The sequence below is a fragment of the Cyprinodon variegatus genome, unplaced genomic scaffold, assembly GCF_000732505.1.
Source record: "Cyprinodon variegatus isolate N-32 unplaced genomic scaffold, C_variegatus-1.0 Scaffold304, whole genome shotgun sequence".
NCBI classification, from domain to species: Eukaryota; Metazoa; Chordata; class Actinopteri; order Cyprinodontiformes; family Cyprinodontidae; genus Cyprinodon; species Cyprinodon variegatus.
In genome coordinates, this window is record NW_015150757.1 from 562,668 (window position 1) to 584,806 (window position 22,139).

General features: G+C 38.9%; 1 protein-coding gene and 1 non-coding gene across 3 annotated transcripts in view; one reads left to right on the forward strand and one right to left on the reverse strand.

Annotated features, from left to right (window-relative positions):
• LOC107090624 (attractin-like protein 1) overlaps positions 1 to 20,433 on the reverse strand; it is a 400,529-nt gene extending 380,096 nt beyond the window's left edge. For both annotated transcript variants that reach the window (XM_015384120.1, XM_015384119.1), the window contains exon 1: positions 19,839 to 20,433. In XM_015384120.1, coding sequence (XP_015239606.1) covers positions 19,839 to 20,062 — 224 coding nt within the window. In that variant the 5' untranslated portion in view covers positions 20,063 to 20,433. The remainder of the gene's footprint in view (positions 1 to 19,838) is intronic.
• On the forward strand, positions 4,820 to 4,891 carry trnae-uuc. Its single transcript has one exon. It is a non-coding gene; the product is annotated as a tRNA-Glu (tRNA).
• Positions 20,434 to 22,139: the final 1,706 nt, after the last annotated feature.

Sequence of the window (22,139 nt, forward strand, 5' to 3'; positions counted from 1 at the left end):
TGAAACACACAGCCAGGCAGACGAGCTCCGAGCCAGCTCCCATGTCAGAGGATGAGGAGATGAGGAGTCACAGTCAGAGAAACAGGACCACACTGAAAAACAAGCTCCAACATCTATAATCAAATGTGCTGATGGAAGCAGCACAGCTGATATTTCTCTCCAGGATGGAGCCAAACAGGAACAGACGAGGCACGGCAAAAATTTTAAATCAGGTTGGGTCCGGATTAGCCAGCAGAGTCCAGATCCGGACCGCGGTCTGCTAATCCGTGACCTCTGTACTAGGCCTACACTCCTTTTGAATAAATTGTTTTGCTTTGAGAGCACAAATTTCAGTTAACAGGAAGTTTATTTACTTTACATATTTGCCTCATCTCTTACTGAATTAGGGATTCCAGTTTCAGCAATATGTACAACTTAGCTCTGCTAAATGCAGAATCCTAACACTAGAACAGTTTTTATCTCATACTAAATCAGCATTTTTATACTTATTTATTATTACGGTATATGTCAAAAAAAACAAAAAAAACAAACCGCCAATCTTATAACAGCAAGAGTGAAACCATGACTGGTACACAGTGAAAGTCCTCCATCGACGTATTATTTGTGTATCAGGAAGTCTGTGGATGTGTAGCTTATCTAGTAAACACGTTTAAGCCTCTCTTATCCTATTTCTTACTTGTTTTGGCTTGTTTATGTTGGCCCAGATGTCACTGGATGCTTTAGACATTGTTTCAACATATTTTCAACTGAAGAACACAAATGCTCACTGGGTTTACTGCCAATGTTTAATGCATTTCTAATGGCAACAGAAAAGCGGAGGCACTCATACTCTGGGTTCATGTCAGCTCAATTAGCAGCTACAGCTTTAGGATGCTGGGTAATCATCAAATGTCACTCATTCCCTTTGCCAACCTTTCAGTTACCCGAGCCAGATGTAATGATTTGATAAACCGTATGAGCTGAATATTATCAGAAAAGAAGCTTGCTCTCTAAGTCATAATAGATCAGCTAGTTTGTGACCCCGGACAGAACGTGTGCTTTATCCTTCAGCTGGAGACAGAGGGTCTTGAGTCTTCCGTGTCTGAAGTAGCCCAGCACATCGTGTGTGTCCCGCGTGTAGAAACAACCATTATTACAGTCCGACAACAGGACACTGTTATTACAGTTTACACCCAGCCAGGCCACAAGCTGATTATACACACAGTCCCAAAGCCAACACAAATGTGCACAAGAGAGAGAGAGAGAGAAAGCAATCCCATGTGTTGTGGATTAAAATGCTTTTGTGCGTTCTAGGACTGCAATGAGTTCCCATGTCGGGGTAAAATCCCTGCGCTGTTGGCCTTTCACTCGCATTATTGGAAGCTTTCACTGCATGAACAGCAAGCAAACACACAGTCTCATAAAAACAGAGGGAAGGAAAGGGATGAGATCATAATAATGATAAATATACCTGGTGGCAGAGGTATGTTTATGTACTGAATACAAGAGGAATGATGACTAGCACATCATGGAGGGCTGATTTTCATACACTGAGCATTACAAACCAAAGATGGAGGTAAAACTATTTTATTCTATAATGATTACCTGTGGGGTAGAGGTGGCCTAGTGGTTATGGCATTGCGCTGGCAATCCAGAGGTTCTGAGTTCCAGCCACACTCCTACACAGGACCGCCCACTTATGGACCCCAAGAATGATAAGATGCAAAACCCCATCATGCACCGCAAAATATTTGAACATAAATTTGTCAAAGAGGAACATTGTAGTTTGGTTTAAAGAAAGCATGTTAGTTTTATTATCATTTAGTTTGTTGCAAGGATTTTACAGATTGAAGAAATAGAAAATGACACCATATGCCAACCGTCAAAAGGATGTGCATGACAAGGGAGGGCTATATATACTGCATGCATCATTTAGGTAGTTAATATTGAATTACTTCTTGAGCTCCTTGAGTTATTTACTATCACAGGTAGGAGCTTCGGCCGGAGAGGAAGTGCTGGGGCCGGTATGATTTATGGAGGTCCAACCCTCGCACGCTAAAATTAGGACCAGCCCACCGGGCAAATGCCCACTATCACAGATTACCAGTCCAAGTCTGCCTTTAACACCGCGCTGCTCCCTGGATGCCGCACAACGGCAGCCCACTGCTCCCCAAGGGGATGGGTTAAATGCAGAGAGGGAATTTCATTGCTCTGTACTTATGACAGTGGAATGACAAGAAAAGTTGAATTATATTCTAAAACCCAGGACCATCTAAAGATGTATTGCATGCTGTAATGAACTAAAGTCATGCCTCCATTAGCTGTGTTTACACTGGATAGAGGAGCAGCAGTCTAGCTGTGTACATTTCTCTACAAGATCACCATTCTCAGTTTAAAGCACCGCTGGGTCTCATATCTCTGGTGGCCTAAAGAATGAGCCTCATTATCATCTTAGCAAACAGAAGAACAAAATGAAAGGTTTGCTACGTTTTTGCAACAGCAGTTAATGGCAGCCAGTTTACATTAGAGAAAAAAAAATATATATATATATATATATATATATATATATATAGTTTTTTTTAATAATATGTATATATATAGTTTTTTTTAAAATACATTTAGAGTGAGCAATCATGTTATTGAATCTCTGTTGCTTCTAATATTTTACTATAGGGGTTATTTAAATTTGAGATTGAAAAAAAATATACATATAAGTTCTGCCCTGGTCTGTGCCTCTATTTGTGATACATACAGAGGGATAAACACCACACATTTTTAAATAATGATTTTCTCCATGGGTTAGGGTTAAGTTCAAATAGACGCCTGAGTGAAGTCGGGCTTGTTTCCAAGTAGCAGCTAAGTGGGTGTGGATGTTCCGTCCTGACTTGCTGATCTTCTCGTTCTCTGCTGACACAGGACCCATCGGATCTATTCCTCACCCTGTTTTCCTCTCACTCTACCACTTTTCCTTTGTCAGAGCAATCTGTGATAGTCTATCCATCCCAGTTACACATCAGATAATCCAACTTCCTTTAAAAATATAGAAACAGAAAATGAAATAAAAACACCAGCTGGTTAGAAAATGTACTTTCTTATAGTTATAGAAAAGCATGTGTTGTCATTGCTATGTGCCTTTGGTGTGTTTGTCTGTGGGAGGCCGTGGTGGGTTGGTGGGTGTGTTTGCAGAGAGCAGGGTCTGGATTGTTCCCGTCTGCTTGTTTACTCAGACGCAGTCGTGCTTTGTTTTGTTTTTTTCAGATGTGATGCTTGTGCCTGCTTCTCCAGTAACTCCTCTCTTTTTATGTGTTTATGAATAACAGAGAAGGAGAGAAAAAGACAGAAAGGAGTAAAGATGTGTTGTTGTTTTTTCTAGAGGGGAGCTGTTAAGTCATGTCCCTTTCTACAGGGTGGTCCACGTCTGGTCTTCCTAGGTCAACTCTGACCAGTTAGCTGTGATGCAGAAACTTCCACCGCAAAACAACAGAAGAAATGAAGGAAATAGTTTGCTTTTAATCAAGAAAGCAGCTCTCTGGGGACCTCATTCCAATTACTAGCTTTTGTTTTAGCTATTAAATGGGATTTAGTGTAACGGACAAATTCCATGTGGTGAATATTTCTTATGTGGGAGGAAAGTGATAGAGTATTTCCACATTTTTACACAAAAAAAAAATATAAAAAAAAGGGGGGTTTTCTATTAAGCCTCATTCATACTGATAACAAAATAAAACCCCCATAACTTTCAAACAAAGTTGAAGTTCAAACAAAGTTATAAAGGTACCTAAGAAGGGGAGCAAATGTGAAACCCAGAGTTTTCTTCCTGCAAACCAGTAGTCCAAACAATTACATATTATCAGATCAAACCCAGGTATTGCTCCTTTTAGTGAAGGATTTTCTGTCTGAGGAAGCACAGCTGATTGGATCGAGTCATTGAATACAAAGCAATCCATCATACATGTGTTTCCTAAGCCGGATAGGGAAGTTTTTCTTAGATGATCAGAAGACAAACGGACCTAAATAAAGACAACGGAAGAGACTGGGACAGATGTTAACTTTCCAGCAGGAAAATAACAGCAAGCAGTCAGAGATGGTAGAATGGAATAGGTGTAAAAGCATGCTCTAACTTCTAGCCCTAGGAATATTTTCATGATTATGATGTTCTAGTTGACCCTCCATGCTTGATAGAATATTGATTTTTTATTTTTTTTGGATGAGATTCCAGGTGAAAATAAAATCATTTTAAGGACCTGATAATCAAAAGTTCACGTTTATTAAAACTTATAGCAATTTATTTGCACATGCAAAGCTCATATCCACCTGCAGATTTAGCATGCAGTATGTGTTAACGTTTTTTTCCCCCCTCATGATTATGCACATCAGAAATGTCACAACCAAATCACTCAACTTGTTGGGTGGAGGATAAATACATTTAGATACTTACCTCCAATGAAAATAATTCATTAAACCCTGAAGCAGATTGAGGGTGCAGTTTGTACTTCCATATTTAGAATGATCTAAAGTCAGGTGCAGACTTACTGAGAAAACTTTCTGAGGTCATTTTGATCCCAAAGGAGACAACAATGCAAATGGTAACTAATTCGGATTGTCAGAAACAACAGAATAATATCATTAGAGAAAAAGCCGACTCTTGAAGATAAGGCACAAATAATTTTTCTTTTATTAGCCGTGTTGTTTTTCGTTATTGTATGTAGACCCAACATCTGGTTTTATCTACTCCTGAATATGGCCTTAAGAAGCCACAAAAAAAATCATTAATGGGAACCTATGAAGAGTAGTGTGGGTGCCAGGCATTGTATCATGGTGGAAAAGCAGTGTTTGTATCTCCCATATGGTCTAGTGGTCAGGATTCCTGGTTTTCACCCAGGCGACCTGGATTCAACTCCCAGTATGGGAATTACTATTTTCTCTAGTGTTCACCAACATTGCTTGTCAGCTGGTTAGAAATATACTTTCTTAATATTCCGTAAAAGTTTAAAAACAATCCACTGGACTTGGTTTCCAATGTTTGGCCACCTCTCCAGGAAGCTTTTTCAATTCAAATGTCTGATTCCGCAGTGAGTTTGAGTCTTTATAGAGACAAGGCCTTGTATTGCTTGGAAACATGCAAATGAGTGGATTGTTTTGTTCCATTGTTAGCCTGTAATATCTGAAAACTGTCTATGATTCTGGAGGTCGGTCTTTAAGGAGGTATTCTTATTAGATGTCATAGAAAAAGCATGTGTTGTCATTCCTATGTGATGAATTCGCTTATCAGAAGCAGCTTAATCCCTATAGGTTTGGGAAGTGGTGGACTAGTGGTAGAACCTAGAGGTTCTGAGTTCACCCTCAGACTGACCCATTTGATCCAGTGTCCTGTTTGTGAATAAGCTGTCAGGGTGAAACACATGGAGAAATAATAATCATCTAACACACCTTCCAATCCAACTGATCAGGGGATGTTGACCTTGCTCTGACTCTTATCATGGCCGGATTAACTTACACAGGACAGATGGCAGCGTGATGCTCCTCCCTCCCTCACAACCCCCCCTGACACCGACGTTCAGCCTGATGCAGTATGGTGGCAGCGTCGGTGAGTGTGTGAGCTGCCGTCGTCTCCGAGCTCTACTGGAGGCTTAAACACACAAACCAGCACTAAAACGCAGCTGAATTGGGCCACTGTCAGCAGATGATGACTCTGATGTAAGAAAAGCACTCTAGCCAGGCTGCTCTCTGCTCGCCTTTCACCTAAAAACTCTCATGTTGCTGCTTTTACTTTTAAAGCCATCCTTGGCTCTCCAAGCATTTATGGCCTTTTAATGGCTGTGACTTAGTGTAAAGATGGACCGAACTTTTAAATTGTTCCTGATCTCAAATTAAATTGTAAACTTTTTGCTGTCAAGAAACAATTAAGCTTTAACACTTTTGAGGTTTCCTTTCAAATATGGGCTTTCACTTAGCTTACTTTAAGCATACTGTTTCAGTCATTCCTTTGGGAATTGATCAGAGCGAGGGCTTTTGTTTCCGGGAAAATAACTCATACCATTTAAACTACAAGGCTCTGCAAATGCTTTAAATTGATCGCATTGTTGTTCAGCTTTGGCTTCAATAAGAAAGGTTAAATGATCTCCAGGTTCTCTGAAATTCTTTCAAAGTTTTCCTCAATAGCTACTGTCACACAGTTTTTTGCTTTTTTGATGTAAGTTGGCTTACATAAAAAGGCAGTCTTACATGTGTCTAAACAAAAAATAATAGTTACAATAGTCAGTGCACGAGGTTAGAAATAGATGGATGGGTACTAATGTAGAGTGCCGGGAACAGGATCAATAAAGACATTTAATGATTGAAAGTAGCAGGTGGGGGACATTGAATTGGGCTCACTAGGTAAATAGAGCAAGGTGTCATCAACATTGCAATAACAATCAATGTTACATTTTCAAAAAGTATTTTTGAAAGTACTTTTCCCTCCAAAGGAAGTAGGTAGAGTAGTGAAAATCAGAGGTCCCAGTGCAGAGCCTTGGGGCACGCCTGTTGAGCCGGGATGAAAGAGAACTAAAGAACTGAAGTTAAATGAACTGAAGTAAACCAAGAGCTGTCCAGGATAAATCTGACAAACAAGCAAAATCAAAGCACAACCACAAACTCTTCCTGTCTGGGTCCATTCAGAACCAGAATCTCCTCCTCTCTGGGTCCATTCAGAACCTGAACCTGTTCCTCTCTTGGTCTGTTCAAAACCAGAACTCCCTCCTCTCTTTATCTGTTCAGAACCAAAAAAATCCTCCTCTCCTGGTCCGTTGAGAACCAGAACCTCCTCATCTCTGGGTCAGTTCTGAACCAGAACCACGAGAAATGTCTTGAAAAATATTGCAGACATCCTAAGTTCCAAAAATTCATTTCAGGTAGATGCTTATCGAACCCCACCAACACACCCCCGCTGTAGACAACCGACCCGCACCATGCCCCATGCATACCACTTCTCAACAACTGTTTATTAACTAACGGTCATTTCTTTCACAGGATCTACAGCTTTGAGTGGTACAGTAACTAGGTGACTGTCAGAGAGTAAACTGAAACTTATGAGCTTATTTTTCTGACTAATCCAACAGAAAAATTGGACAACCAGTCTCCTGGAACGCTGGTTGAACAGAACGTCGCTTTGAACAGATACGCTGCACAGGTTTCATAAGCAACCTCCTCCTCACACCCCGCTCTTGCTTGTTGTGTCTGTGCAATCCAAGTCGTTCTAATCCGCACATGGTGCAAAAATTATTGTATTGCCTGTACACTCTCACTCACATAAAAAAAACACCACCTGGCATAGTCTAAAATCCGGGATAATTTATCCGACTCATTCGTGAACAACTATCTATATGAGGGAGACTTCCGGAACTTCAGGGAGACTTAGGATGTTGGGATATAATTATTGTGAATTAATGAGATTCTCCATGTCATAACAGACAAAGTTTATTTGGAGCCTAAAGCTGTTTTAACACAGAAGGTGTTAAGTTTTTTAAAACAAACTTCACCCTGTTTTTGATTTTTTAACCTTAGTCCAGATCCTTGTGTAGATGTGAGCACAGCGATTCCTGACAGATACATGGAGGCTAGTAACGTTGAGAAAACATGTCTCTGATTCCAGGACATCCTACCAACTCCAATCATTAGTCTGTCAAGTCCCTGAACTTATCTCTGAGGGGGGAGAGTCTGCCTGCAGGTTGGAGACAGATATGAGCTGTACTTTATTTACTGGTTCATCTACGTTCTGACATTTAGCTTTGGTCTTTAGACTAATCTGACAGAAATTAAATCCAGGATACAAGTTCTATCTTTTTTTTATCAGAACATGATTTCCAGGAACATTTGCTAACCGTGTCCTTCTTTTCTGAGAGTTTTCCCAAACCAGGATCTAATGCAGTGACTAAGAGTGGCAAAGACTGTCTTTGCTTTCAGAATAATGGCCATGACTTTCAGCAGGCAAAAAAGGAAATAAATATCTGGGTTCTATTACAGGATCTGTTACTAAAAGGAAAAATCCCAGTGTTTTTGCCAAATGCCTGTGATTTTTATACAAATAAGGTCATAGAAGGTGTCCCCAGGGAGCATGACCTTTAGATTAATGAAATCTTTAATAGCAATTTAAAAAGCTTCTACAACCCTTGATGCAAAGATCCTAAAAATAAAACAATCTAAAAAATATATACTTCCCAACTATGGCCCTTTTTCTCTGGTAATTTGTTTTTGTTGTAGTAAATGCAGCAGAATGCATTAACTAGTGTACTTGAAGCTTAGGTAGTAGTTGAAGAAGTCACACCCCTTCTCCTCATTGAAAGGAGGCATATAAGGTGATTCAAGCATCTGACCTGGATGTATCCGGGGGCATTTAAAATGGTAAATGGTCAGTGTAACACTTTTAACATCTTTGGACTCTCTTCACAATAAAATTGGTGACCTAATCACACACTGATGGTGCTTATGCTACATTTTAGCCAAAGCTGCCCTGGGGGAAGGTTTGCAGAGGCAAAGCTGCCATGCCGCCAAGGCCCACAGGTGGGTGATGTTTTAGCCAAAGAATAAGACTAAGACCGAAGGAATGGGGACTTAAACCAGCAACCTACAACTTACAGGTAGTGTACCATTGAGGTTTGTCTTGATCTCCCTTCATGATGTGGTACAACAACAACCCAAGCTCAGGTAAACCAAAGAAAATGGTAAATAAAACAATTCAATAAATGTTTTCAAAGATGTTATTTACGTATGTTTTGGTGTTGGCCCTCCTGAGTTTGAAAGAGATTTTGTTTTTTTAGTGTAGGCTCTTTGTTCAAACCAGAAAAAAAGACAAAAGTTAACTCTCTCTGAAAAGTGGGACTTCGTTCATCCTCCTGTATTAAGGTCAGTACTGGAAAGGTGCTAACGTTAGCCAGCCATGCTAACACCACGAACGTCTGTATTCCCTCAAAATGTGCAGTTCCAACAAACCTGGGCTTCCCTGCAGGCAGCTGGAAAGTGTTGCTGCTTGGGGAACATTGGTGAATGAACCGTGGCAAACTGCTACATCAACATGAATACGCATTCACCATCGAGAGAAAACACAGCAGTGTGAGAAGAGGCCTATAGAGACAGTCTATTCAATTTATATTTCTAGAAATGGTTAAAAGGTAATTTGAAAAACAATCATAGGGATTATATATTTAAAAATACTAACTAGATTATAGTTACAGTATTGAACAAAAATAGATTATATTGAGTAAGAGTTTAGTTCAGTCAGGGTTTACATAAAGGCTTAGGTGAAGAATGCTAAGGTTATCTTTTTATTTGAGTACAGTGGATATGTTTTAATTAAGGTACATTTTGTTCAATATTAGGTCTTCAATGAGAATGATAAAGATGCCAAAAGGAACATATAATTAAGATATGATGTCTTCTGTGTGTAAAGCTTTAGTTTCTGAGATTCAAGGACAACTGTAATGACTTTACAGAAACAGTAAAGGACACTTTATGGGAACCAGTGACCATAATGGACTTCAATATCATGGAAAGGGGATTTTCAGTGCTTCCATAACATCAAAGCTGCGCTCACAGTATTAATAGCAGATTATATCAGTCATGAAGTGGGCTGCTTTAATCCAAGACAGTAATCCCATTTTGGGGAATAAAAATCTAATTTGCTGAATTTCTTCCAGATTAAAGAAGAATGAATAAAGCTCTTCACTCTATAGATTAAACTCTAGTTGTATAATGTTTATATCAGATCCATACTGCCCTCCTTGCCAAACATTTAAGAAGCAAAAATCTGCAACTTTCCAATCTCTCTGTGTTTTTCTCCTCCACTGATTAGGATCGGGCCAATTCTTTCCAGAACTCTGCACTTCTGTTGGGAGATAATGACTGCGAATGTTTGATCAGCTTCAGTTCATTTTGCTGCAGCCTCCAGTGTTCTGGCTGCCTGCACTTGGCATCCAGCAGACAAAGGGAGATTAATGCAGAGGTTTAGTCAAGCTAAACATTTGGACAATAGATCAAACTCTGCCTCTTACAGAGTTTGGTTGAATATTTCTGTCACACCAGTCTGAAACTGGACGTCCGTCAGATTGCTTCCCTGATTGAACAAGCTGAAAGACTCCATCAATCCTTCTTTCAGCTCTAACTAGACTTTGTTCCTGCTAAAGAACAACAGCCCCACAGCATGATGCTGCCGTTTCCATGTTTCATAGTGGATGAGTTTAAATGACGCATAAAGAGTTCAGTCCAGAATATTGCTCAGCAGGGAGAAGTCTTCCCACCTGTCTGTTTTATATGCAACATGAGAAGTCTGTAATGAAGGTAATCGCTAAGCTAGAATTCATCACTTTAAATGTACCGGATTATTGTTTTAAAAGCTGTCAGGGGAAGGTTGATGCAAATGAATGATTCCCTATATGACAAACAAACAATATAAAGGACTTGAACCTTCTTTAATTAGTTGCTTCCTCTTGCCAGATTTGTGAAGTACAATAAAATGTGTAATGTTTCTCCTACCCAAACTTTGCATCTCTGTACATCATTGAGAGTTAGCATGGGCCCAAGCTTCTGAAATGAATGTTCTCCTTCCTTGGCTGGTTAGCGGTGCTTTGAGGGATGTTTAAAGATTTGTATTTTGTTGCAAAGCATAATCCTTAAGGTGGATGTTTGTTCACTAATTTTCACCAGTATTTATCTTAAAATGTATTTGAACACAGTTGGACTAATTACATCATATTTTGAATTGAATTCATTGTAAAAACTAGGCGAGTTATGAGGTTTCAAATGAAAGATTGTAAATAAAAAGATTTTTCAAATATTATATTTAAATGAAAGAAACATGAGAAAATCAACACAAATCATCTTTTAAAAATATCTTCTACAGTGGCTCTTAATAGTCGCTAAAATATCGATAATCATACCAAACTTAGAAGCATTAAAGACCCAAAAATATGTTTAAAGTATTATATTTCTTGGCATAAGATTGGAAACAAGGCTTTTATTTTATTTTTTTTTTGTACTTTCTACAATAACCATTAACCTATAGAAGAAAATCTGCACCTCTTCTTTATGAAACTTTGTCCTTTTTTAACTCACATTGTAAAATCAATCAATTATTAATCATTTAGATAAATAATTTGTATCATGTTTGATGCATTTGGCATTTCCTTATAGATTCATGTTCTCTAAACGTGTCGGGGTTCGACAAGTTAAAGGGTTAAAAACTAAAAAAATAAAAAATAAAAACCTTTGGTTGTTTAAAATGGCAACAGATTTTCTATTAAACATGTATAATCAATCAATAAAGAATATCCCAAACTGTTTTTTCAAGAGAAGAGAATTAGGATCTGGCAAAGATTTAACGGCAGAGGAGGAGAAATGATTAACTGTTAATCGACCTTCATTACCCAGCTCTATGGACCAGACCAACACCGTCCAAAACTAAAACGTCTAATTAGGATCTTGGATATTTCTTCATATCTCATTATCATCTGAAAGATGATAATGAGATATGAAGAATCCAGATCCAGATTGAATTAATATTCTTAAATCAACACTGTGTAGCTTTTAGCCAATAAGAGTGCTGTATATATAAAAAGATTTAATGTTTGCAAAAAAAAAATAAAAATGAAAGGATAATTAAATTAGAGTCTCCCTGCATGTTTCAGAATCTGATAACAGACCAATCGGAGCAGCATACCGAGATGTCATTCAGCTACTGGTAAAGACAAAACCCATTTAGATTAAATCCTACATCACAGAACCAAAAAATGTCTCATCAAATGTTTTTCCTTTGATTAAAGTAGCTTTAATATTTTGCTGGTAAAATATAAAAAATGATTGACTGATATTGTTTCTGTTTTGCTTGCATATTGAAAATATTAGATTTTTGTTGGAAACAGATCAACATAACCTAAATATAACAGCTAAATTACACGTTTGTATTTCCTCCAGTTTCTCTGTTTTCATTATTCAAATGAATAAATATTGAAATGAACATTCAGGACTGACTAAAAGTTTACTACTAAATTCATTCAAAATGAAAAATCTTTTTATAATTTCAGAATTTTTTAATAGATTTTTTAAAGGAAAAGTCTATTAATCCAGGTATACCGGTAATCAGTGGATCATTATTTATACCTAAAACTAATACGTTCACAGTGATTTAATGAATTAAGCGTTAATCAGTAAAAAAAATAAAAATAATAATTTTCCTTGGGATCACTGAGTCTGGGAGCGGCCATTTTTGCCCAAATATAGTCCTCCACGGACGGTTTCATCGTTGGATTGCCAACTAGAAGAGGGACATTTGGACATTTGGAAGAAGTGTGACAAACACCAGATATAGCACTGGGACTTGATCAACAGCCGACACCGCACCGTGACGTCACAGACCAGTAGGTGGCAGTAGTGTTCTTTGACAAACATGGATGCCTCCAGTAAAGCACATTAGAATAAAAATCAATTCTCTTCATCAAAAACACTGATCATTTATTGAACAGGATGGAATCATTTCAGATTTAAAGTACTTTCAGAGGTTTGAATTCTGAATATGAGCAGGCTTTTCCTTTAAATAATTAACTATAAATACTCTGTCACCTTTGTTACAACCTTTAGTTGTTGATAAAGCCTTTAATGGGATTATGGCAAGAAACTTACTACCAAGAGTTGATTTTTTAGTTATACTCAGGCTAATGTAACACCTGGAGAACTCTTGTTCAAAAAAACATAAATTATAACTCATGATTAACAAAAACTAAACGTATGGTTATAACAGTTTCACCAAGAACACTTGAGATTTTCACTGACCCACCTGTGAAATCGAGCTCTTCCAGCTCCTTTCCAGCCTAATGCACCAGTGTGAGTCAGTGAAGCTGGCCAGGGTAGGTCCGACCATCGATGACACAAGTCTAGAATATGCTCACTGCTACAGACTGGAGCTGACGATGGAAGATGAGAGTGGATTTACCTCTGGGAAAATGCCACTTTGTGGTTCAGACAGACAAATCCCTGCTTGAGTTAATAGCTGTGAAGCCTCCATGGTTTGGGGTCATAATTCTGAGTGACTTGAAACTTTTGGTTGACCGGCAGAAAGCTCAAGAGTTGAAGGAACTAAGAATGAAAAAAGTATTATTCCAACCAAGAATACAAACAATGTGAGCAATGGAGAGAGCTGGGATCACTCTAAATTTCTCCCCTCTTTTGTTCTCCAATTTTTTCTACTGTACCAGTTTTTAAGGCATATCCTGCAGATACACTTGTAAAATGTAAGGGTGACACACTGACAGCCATTCTAAATAACTGCAAATAAATCAGGGAATATTTCTAAATAAAGCATAACAATAATATAGAGCTGGGTCTATAAATTGGGACACCTACAAAAGCTTAACTATAATAAGTCCATCCATACTTCAAGTGATTCAATTGATAGACATTTCTGTAGCGGTGTGAGCCCAGCATGCTCAGATCCAACAAGCTGTTTGAGAAAGAAGATTGTAGCAGCTTACGATCCTGATAAGACAGTTACATAAAGAGATCTCAAAAGGAATTGAAATCAGCCAAAACACAGACCTAAAAAATACTCCCACGCTCTTAAAAAAACAAAAACAAAACAAGAACAGGGTTTCTGGAACAACGTTCTCTGGTCAGATCAGTGAAATAGATACTGTACATTAAATAACAAGAGAACATAGGAAGTATCTGCCAGGACAAATACAGCAATCTAAGAGAAGCATTTGATATAACTATGAAGCATGGAGCTGAAGTGTCATGGGATGGAACCTTTGAGCTGAAACACCTCGCTTTTTCATCTTTATAAAACCATGAACAACAACAAAATAAAAAGCAGAACTGGACTCCTGGAAAACCTGATCCAGACGTCAGGGGCTGGTAGATTTCTACAATATATGTGTATATATATCTGTGTATATGTGTATATATGTAAGTATTTCTGGTGTATTGTTTAAGCCAAGTGGGCTAACAGCATTTGGGTGACTCCCAGCATTTCCCTCAGGAAATAAACTTTCATTAGTTAAACAAGGAAAGGTTTTGGTGTTTTATCGTCATGAAATCAGTTTATGTTCCAAGAATAAAAGAAAACATATTAGACATAATCTGTAAAAATTACTTTTAAAATAATGGATTTTAAATGACTGTAAAACATGTAGAATACCTAAAAACGTTAGGAAGGATGTGGAAGTATTACACAGAACGAAATATGTTGTCAGCTGCAGTATAATCTGGTTTAAAAATACATTTAAAGGAGAATAAGACAAAGGTGTGCCTGTTATTGAGAGGTATTGTGCAAACATTTTTTTATGGTATTAATCATTCATCGTGGTAACATTACATCTTGTTAATACATATTATGAAATAAAAAAAAAGATAAAATGATTACAGCAGAGTAAATCAAATGAAGACTTTTCCAAAATGATCTGCATTTAAACAGAAGATCCTTTGGAACGACGACCAGTGGCTGTTTTTCTCAGCAGATTTGTAAAGCGTGTAAATAAGCATTGAGACTCAGCTGAGATGAAAAAGACAGATATAAACTATAAAGGAGAGAATATAATAGGAAACCAAAGGGTGAGACCAATCAAACTACACAGAGCACTAATACCTTAAATCAATACACAAACACAGTCAGCCTCCTTTCTCTCCTTTATTGGATTGGTGTGTGTGGATGCAGGACGCAGCAGCGTGCTTTTTCTCACTGTCACGATCATCCCACTCGCAATAAAAAGCCCACTAAAGCTGTGGCTATCAGTGGGTTCAAGACACAGTCCTCATATTGAAGTACATTCCTCTCTGCTCTCCAGCTTGGGATCCAGCTGACTGAGGCACAGTGGTTGGAGGTCCCTTAGAAAGAAAGAGCCATCCAAGCTGCAAGGTTTCTGTTCTTCTATTGGCTGAATTTATTATATCTTAAGTACAACCTTGAGAAATGAAGAGGTGGATCTTGCTGTTTGGTGGGGATTTGTTTGTTAATCAGAAGTACTAATTATCTTTGGCCCAATTCCTCCACCACATTTCCTTTAGTTAGGAAGATTCCAAAGCCTCTGACTGACGGGGCCCCAAAAGAAGAAGGAAAGACTAGTCCAACTATAGTTTCTAAATATAAAAAGAAAGAGAAAATGCAGCAGTAAAATCAATCATTTTCATGTTCTCCCTCATTTTTCAGCAGTAAACAGTGAAACAAAGCATTCATTTATTGACACGCCCCCACCTGAACCTGCAATAAATGGTTTGGTCCTCAGGTCCTGCATCGCATCAGGTCTCCCCGTCTGTCACCGGCAGTTTGCTCGTACCGGGGCTTAAACGCCACGTGCCCGTCATTTGAAGTGGTGAGAACGAAAGAAACAAATGAACTCGAAGATGTGTGAATAAGCAGCAGGGCGGTAAAAACGTCTGCGGCTGAAAAATGCAGCGTCCCAAAGTCTGGGTTTGAAAAAGGAAGAGAAAGGAAGGAGAAAGAGGAGAGAGGGAGAAGGCCTCTGATAGCGAGACCCAGTTTATAAAGAAAGGTTTATTAACTGAATAATGATTAATGATAGATTATTTACCTGTTGACTAAAATAAGATCAGCTGGATGGAACTACTTATTCTTATACTTATTCTTCCTCGATGTGGGAGGGGAATCATGTCATTAATGATGCCGCCCAGCTGGGTACGACTGAAACGTTGTTTCGTTTATAGTTTTTAAGAAAAAATAATCCAGGATTAATCCAGCATTAAATGAGCCTATTGTGTGTCTGTAAATAACACGAAGGCCAAACAGCCAGAAAGCTCCCAGAGCTGAGAATGAACCTTTATCAACCACACCAGGTAACAGGAAAACACCATCAGAAGGTTAGCATCAGCTAAATGCTAGCAGATGTTCAAATTACTGCCTCTGTCCTTCCCTCATCATGGCAACAGATGATCCACCAGCAGCCCCGTTTCTTCAAACCAACTCTGGGGTCTGCCTTCTTCACTAAGTGTAATCTCTCAGTACCAGAACATGAAAGCATGTAAAGTTTGACACCTTTATTTCTACGTAAGGCTATGAGGATGGGTGATCATAAAGATGTCAAATAATCGGCAAAGTCCTAACCTGGCATAAAACAGATTAAGACTGTTTGATCCATGTAGTTACGGTATATTCAAATACGACCCTTTCCTGCAGAAAGCGTTAGAAAAAGGGAGAGACATTCAGTACATTCTTCTAGCTGATTGGGTAAATCACCAAGTGCCACTTGTCTTCCATGTTTAGCAGAAGCAGCTGTGACATTCTTGATTTGTTTCACAACTAGCGGAGTTACCTGATAAACCAAACTCTTAGCAAATCCGGTCGGGAGGAAGGAGCGAGTATCTTCCATCCACAAAGGCAAAGATCACGTCCTTTGCTCTTTTTTCAGATTTCAGGAATAGAGGGCATTCAAGCTAAAACCGACGCAGACATCTTTGTATAGCTTCAGCCATCCGCCTCTGGTTTACCCATTGATGTCACAAACATCACAGCATTTCATTGGTCCAAAACATTTAATGCATCTAAAGGTAATGCATCTGGTGGCTTATTGCAAAATCTATAATGGGCAGTTTGTGATTTTTGCAAAATTCACGAGAATTAATTTTGCTTTTAACTGAAGCCTCTCTGCACTTAGAAACTGTTTGGGTGTTTTGAAGGAAAAAAAAAACCTAAATGGGTGAGAAAACATTTTTTTTTAAGCAATAAGGGCTGTTATGTGGCCTGAACTTAAGCCCTGTTCATGCTTGGTGTCTGCTGCAAAGTCTGCATTATCCTAGCACCCAAACAACATTTTGAAAACAGCTCTGTTTCAGTCAAGCTTTAATTAGCCATTATATTGTCTCATCAAGTCAAGAAATTTCAAAGCGTTTTTACATTTACATGCTGAAGGTGGCCAGCTATATTGTAGCCACAGCTGCCCTGGGGCTCACTGACAGAATCATGCCTGCCGTACAGCGGCACCACCTGACCCTCTGACCAGGCAATACAGGTAAAAATTCTCTCCAGAGGACACAGCGACTAACAGACAGACCTGCATCCTACGCCACTGTTTCACCAAACTGCTAATGGGCTTAGATTTAACGTCTGCTTTCTCTCTTCCTGTTGGTGCTAAAGGACCAAATTCTCTCTGTTTTTTGCATCATCAATCAGTACTTCGTACACTTTTGGAGAACTCTTAAATGTTTAAGAAGTGCTCATAGTCAACGGACACTTACGGACACTAACGGACACTAACAAAAGCATCCCTGTATCGACTGTCGCTCAGCCTAACAGCTGTTATTTGTTGTCTGCCTCTATCGAAACAATCAGACGGACTAAGAAAAAAATCAATGCAATCCTCCAGAGAGAAAAGCTCAGACTGAAGTGCTGCCATGTCTTTCTGTGTGTCTCTGCAGAGCAGGCTGTAAGTGGGGTGACAAGGTAACCTCTTCCTCCCTGGAGGATGTGAGGGTGAACAAGGCCACAGACAGAGGGAGAGAGAGAGAGATGAACAAGGCCACAGACAGAGGGAGAGAGAGAGAGAGCGGGAACAGGATTTAATTGTCTGAGCTGCTCCCTCGGCTAGAGAGAAAGTGTAAATGTTCTGCTCCAGCTTTGCTTTCTTCCTGGATGGCCACAACTGGTTTTCTATTGAGGAGGAAAACTGAGCAGGAATCTGATATTTTTCCGCTTTTGTTCGTGAGATATGGGAACGTCAACAAGACTGGGCAGGAAAGTTAACACAGTCAGCAGTTATATTTTAAAGAACAGAAAGAACTAAATGTCTTGACTCATTCATTACAAATCACACCTTAAAGAACAATTCATCATAATATTATAATCTATGAAAAGTGATAAAAAAGAAACACAAGGAGATCTATTGTGTAACCATTTTTTTTCTAACTGCCTAAAATCTAAACTCGATCTGGTTGGTCTGAGGGGGAAATTCTCCTCACTGATGGTTTGATTAAAGGAGGGGTTCTTTCCTCTAGAACGGTGATGTGTTAAAACTTCAAACCCAAACAGAAAAAAGACATAGACCATAGTTAAGAAAGACAAGGCCTGCACCACATACGCTTTATAGTGTTCCGTGGCTTGAGTTCAGTGTTTGGAGTGCATACTCACTGTATATACTGCTTAAACCCCATGCACCCTCTCTTCCTTTGGCACCTACTTCTTTTTGACTATTTGAACCGATGTAACGAGTAAATGTCTCCACCGTGATATCAATAAAGTCAATCAATCAATCAATCAATCAATAAAGGATAAACTGTCTGCAGCACAGGGTTTATTTCTTTATAGGTGATTTACTGCCGCTCACACTGATCCTGGTTCTGCTGGAGGTTTTTTCCTGTTAAAAGGGAGTATTTCCTCTCCACTGTCACTACAAGCATGCTCAGTGTGAGGGATTTTATTTGAGTCAATGAGTCGATGCAATCAACTGGTTTTCCTTAGATAGAAAACTTTGAATCAATCTGACTGGATGATCTGGTTCAACTGTAAAGTGCCTTGAGATGACATGTTTGTGAATTGGTGCTATATTAATAAACTGAATTGAATTTAATTGAATTTGGGGGTATGTTAGATAACCTTCAATTTATTTTAATTTGTATATTACCATGTTCTGGGATGTCTCTGTGTTTGTGTATGTTTTTGTTACAAAGCACTTGAGAACTAAGAGCACAATGATCTTCTAAACAATGTCTGGAGCGACCTATAAGATAACTGCCAACAGAGATGTATGTGTTGGTATCTGAATTTCAAAGTAAAGTCAGTAAACATAAATATATTTCTGGGTTTTTGTTCCGTTCCTTGTTGTCTGTTCCAACATGCATGGGACATTAGGGACATCCTTTTCCTCTCATTCTCATTTATTCCAAACAACTTTCAGATGCATTACGCCACCAACTGGTGAGGAGTGTAAAAGCTTCATTTAGGGTCTTAGGTTTGTGTCTGTAGTTCTGCAAAGTTGTAATTTGTTTTGGTAACTTCTAAGCTTGTATTTTCAGAGAAAAAGTCCTGTTTCACCTTAAATATATTCACGGTTATTGACCGTTACTAACAAATTCAGACGCCTAGGTGTCCTGCCCTGGTGACCTTTGCTGCATGTCTTCCCCCTCTCTTTAATCCCATCTTTAAAAAAATAAAATAAAATAAAATAAAGGCCACAAGTGCCTAAAAATAATGCTTAACAGAAAAAGTCAATTCCTCCATCTATTCATTTGGTCTTTCCCTAACCATGTCTTCCTCCCTAATTAAAGCTGTTTATCTGCTCATTCCTTTGTCCTTCCAGCTATCTGTTTATTGCTCCTTCCATCCATTTATTCGCCCATTCCTCCTCACCTTCCACCCATCCATCTGTTGATCTGTCACTCCATCTATTGAGAATTAGTCAATTCTCCAATTAATCCATACATCTTTCCTTTGCTGTCCCCTCCTTGGTTTTCATTTCTTCCTTGTTTTTATTCCCTTGTTTCTGTCTGAAGATAGTTTATTATTTACACTATAAAAACCTGCCAAACTATAATGAGGAAGGAGGAATACATGGCATTATAAGAAAATTAAGAAATCCAGAGATGGTATGGGAAAAACAAAGAAAAATTGGTCAACATGATAGGAAATAAAAGTAAAAAATAAGGTAATAAGAATTTTTTTTAAAACAAATAGTTTTCTTTTTATCTATAATCCAATTGAAGCAAATAGATGCCCTCATCTATGACTGTTATTATTTAGTGTTTTGTTGTGATCATGAAGTATGTGTAAGTAGTGCTTGGATGCAGGGATATATTATTATATAGTTAAAGGATATAAGCAGCCATCCAGCAGGGGTGATGACAGTGTTTGCACCTATTTTAGCGGTGAGAAAGAGTGAGGAACTTACCTGAACCTTCCCTGGCAGTGCTGACACTCATCCCCCACCCAGCCGTGCTCACACACGCAGCTGCCGTTCACGCAGCTCCCTGAAAAGCAGCTCTTCTGGCAGGAGCGCAGCGCCGCTGAATGCCCTGCGTGGAGCAGCAGATGGAGCAGCATCAGCAGCATCCCCAGGTGGATGCTCCACCTCCCGGATGATGGTGATGATCCGCTCCGCTGCGGAGGATCCATGATGAAGGGTCTGCTCAGGTGACCCACCTGTAACCTCGGCGAGGAAGGTGTTTAAAAAGGGAGCAGTGGTTTTACCTGCAGGCTGACATGCTTGACTGAAAAATGAGAATAAACTTAGTTTAAAAACACTACAGATTCATCCCCGCAGCCAGCGGCGAGTAAAGATGAAAAGAAATCCTTTTTTATTGCTTCCCAGACGACTTGATCTGAGGTAAAGGATCCGGTGGCAGGAAGTAAACAGGATGATGATCCCGTTAGAAAATCAACATCCAGGAGGTGAAATCCTCAGCAGCAGCAGCAGCATCCTCCTCTCCCAACAAACACCTCCACGGTCTGCCTGACATGACGCCTCTCGCGCGGTGTGAGCGCTCCACAGCTGGCCCCTGGCAGGGAAAAGTCCGGCACTGGGAGCCTGAGCATGAGCAGTAGGGGCCGCAGCGCGTGCTTAAAGGGGCAGGACCCTTTAAAGGAGAGACAGAGCTGTCTGCAGCGGCATCACTGGGCTGTTTGCACACATCCTCAACCATCATGATCAGAAAGGTTGATCAATCCACCCGATTACACCACAGACCACAGAACTGAATTGTGACATTGTTTTATATATATATATATATATTTAGGCTCTAGTTGCCTTTATTGTGTTATTTGAAAGTATGGAGACAGGAAAGTGGGTAACAATAGAGTTAGGAGACAGCAATGGTGAGTCGAACCAGCAACCGCTGCTTTATGGGGTCAGATTCACTGTTAGTGGTTTGGCTGGACAGCAAGACGTTTCACAATCAGATCTAAATCAATTCATTTAGCAGACTACTTCTCTACAAAAAAAAAAAATACCAAAATAGAACTGTTTTTCATTATCATGAAATGTAATATTTAAATTCATACATTTTAAGTATGACTTATGCTAATATATGAAATAAACCAAATCAACCAATGTTGATTTTGGTGTGTTATCCAGTCAGGGCTTCACTTTATTGCTGCTAACCTCAATAGACATATTTTACACCCTGTTTGCAACCAGACTCTACAATGCAACACTACAACTGCAATAACTGCTGCATTAGACAATAATTACTATTTAATTCCCTGTGCAATAACCTGTTTCTCTATATCTGACACCCAGTACAATAACTATATAAATATCCATCTATATAAATAACCACAGAAGCACCCTGTGCAATAACCCTGTATAATAATCCTTCTATAATTTTTTTTTTTTTTTAAAGCTGTCATTTGTGGACGCACTGTATATACTGTATATATCCCATCATGCACCTTTTTCTTCTTTTGTCTCCTTCTTCTTCTCCTTTGACTGTTTGAGCTGATGGAACGAGTAAATTTCTCCACTGTGAGATCAATAAAGTCAATCAATCAATCAAACCTCAACACACTCAAAGAAATGATTCAATGTCACAGGATTTCTTACCATTCAACATACCAAAAGTATTTGTTTCCAGAACTATTTAGTACTATTTAATTGATGTAACCCAGTGTGTATGAACATTTTATGAATAATGCAAATTAAACTAAAATTAACATTTTCATGTGAATTCAAGAATTTTAGGTAAGTTAATTTTTCTGACTGTCAGACCGCTTTTGGTAGAAAAGGAGCCGAATGGCAAGTAATTCTACATCTAAAAGAGATAATGAGGTTAGTTTTTACCCAATTCCACACATGAAGCCATAAGTTGTCTTGAGGCCAAGATCCCTGATCACAGGCAGGTCTATCTTAGTCGAGGTTATTTTGATCATGTGACATTCATGCATGATTCTTAACAGAAACTGTTTCTGTCCTGAAAGTAAAAACATCTGAGTTGATAAAACCAATTCATTTTATCTTAGATGCTATTGATGGGGTTGCTAGTTCTCTGCGTACTGCCTTAGACAACGCAGCCCCTTTGAAAATGAAAACTGTTAAAAATAGAAAGCTTGCTCCTTGGTTTAATGCAGAGCTGCGCACTTTGAAGCAAAATGCTAGGAAACTGGAGAGAAAATATCGCTCCACAGGCCTGCGGGAGTCCTTCCTAGTCTGGAAAAATGGTTTACTGCTGTATAAGAGGACCCTTTGTAAAGCAAG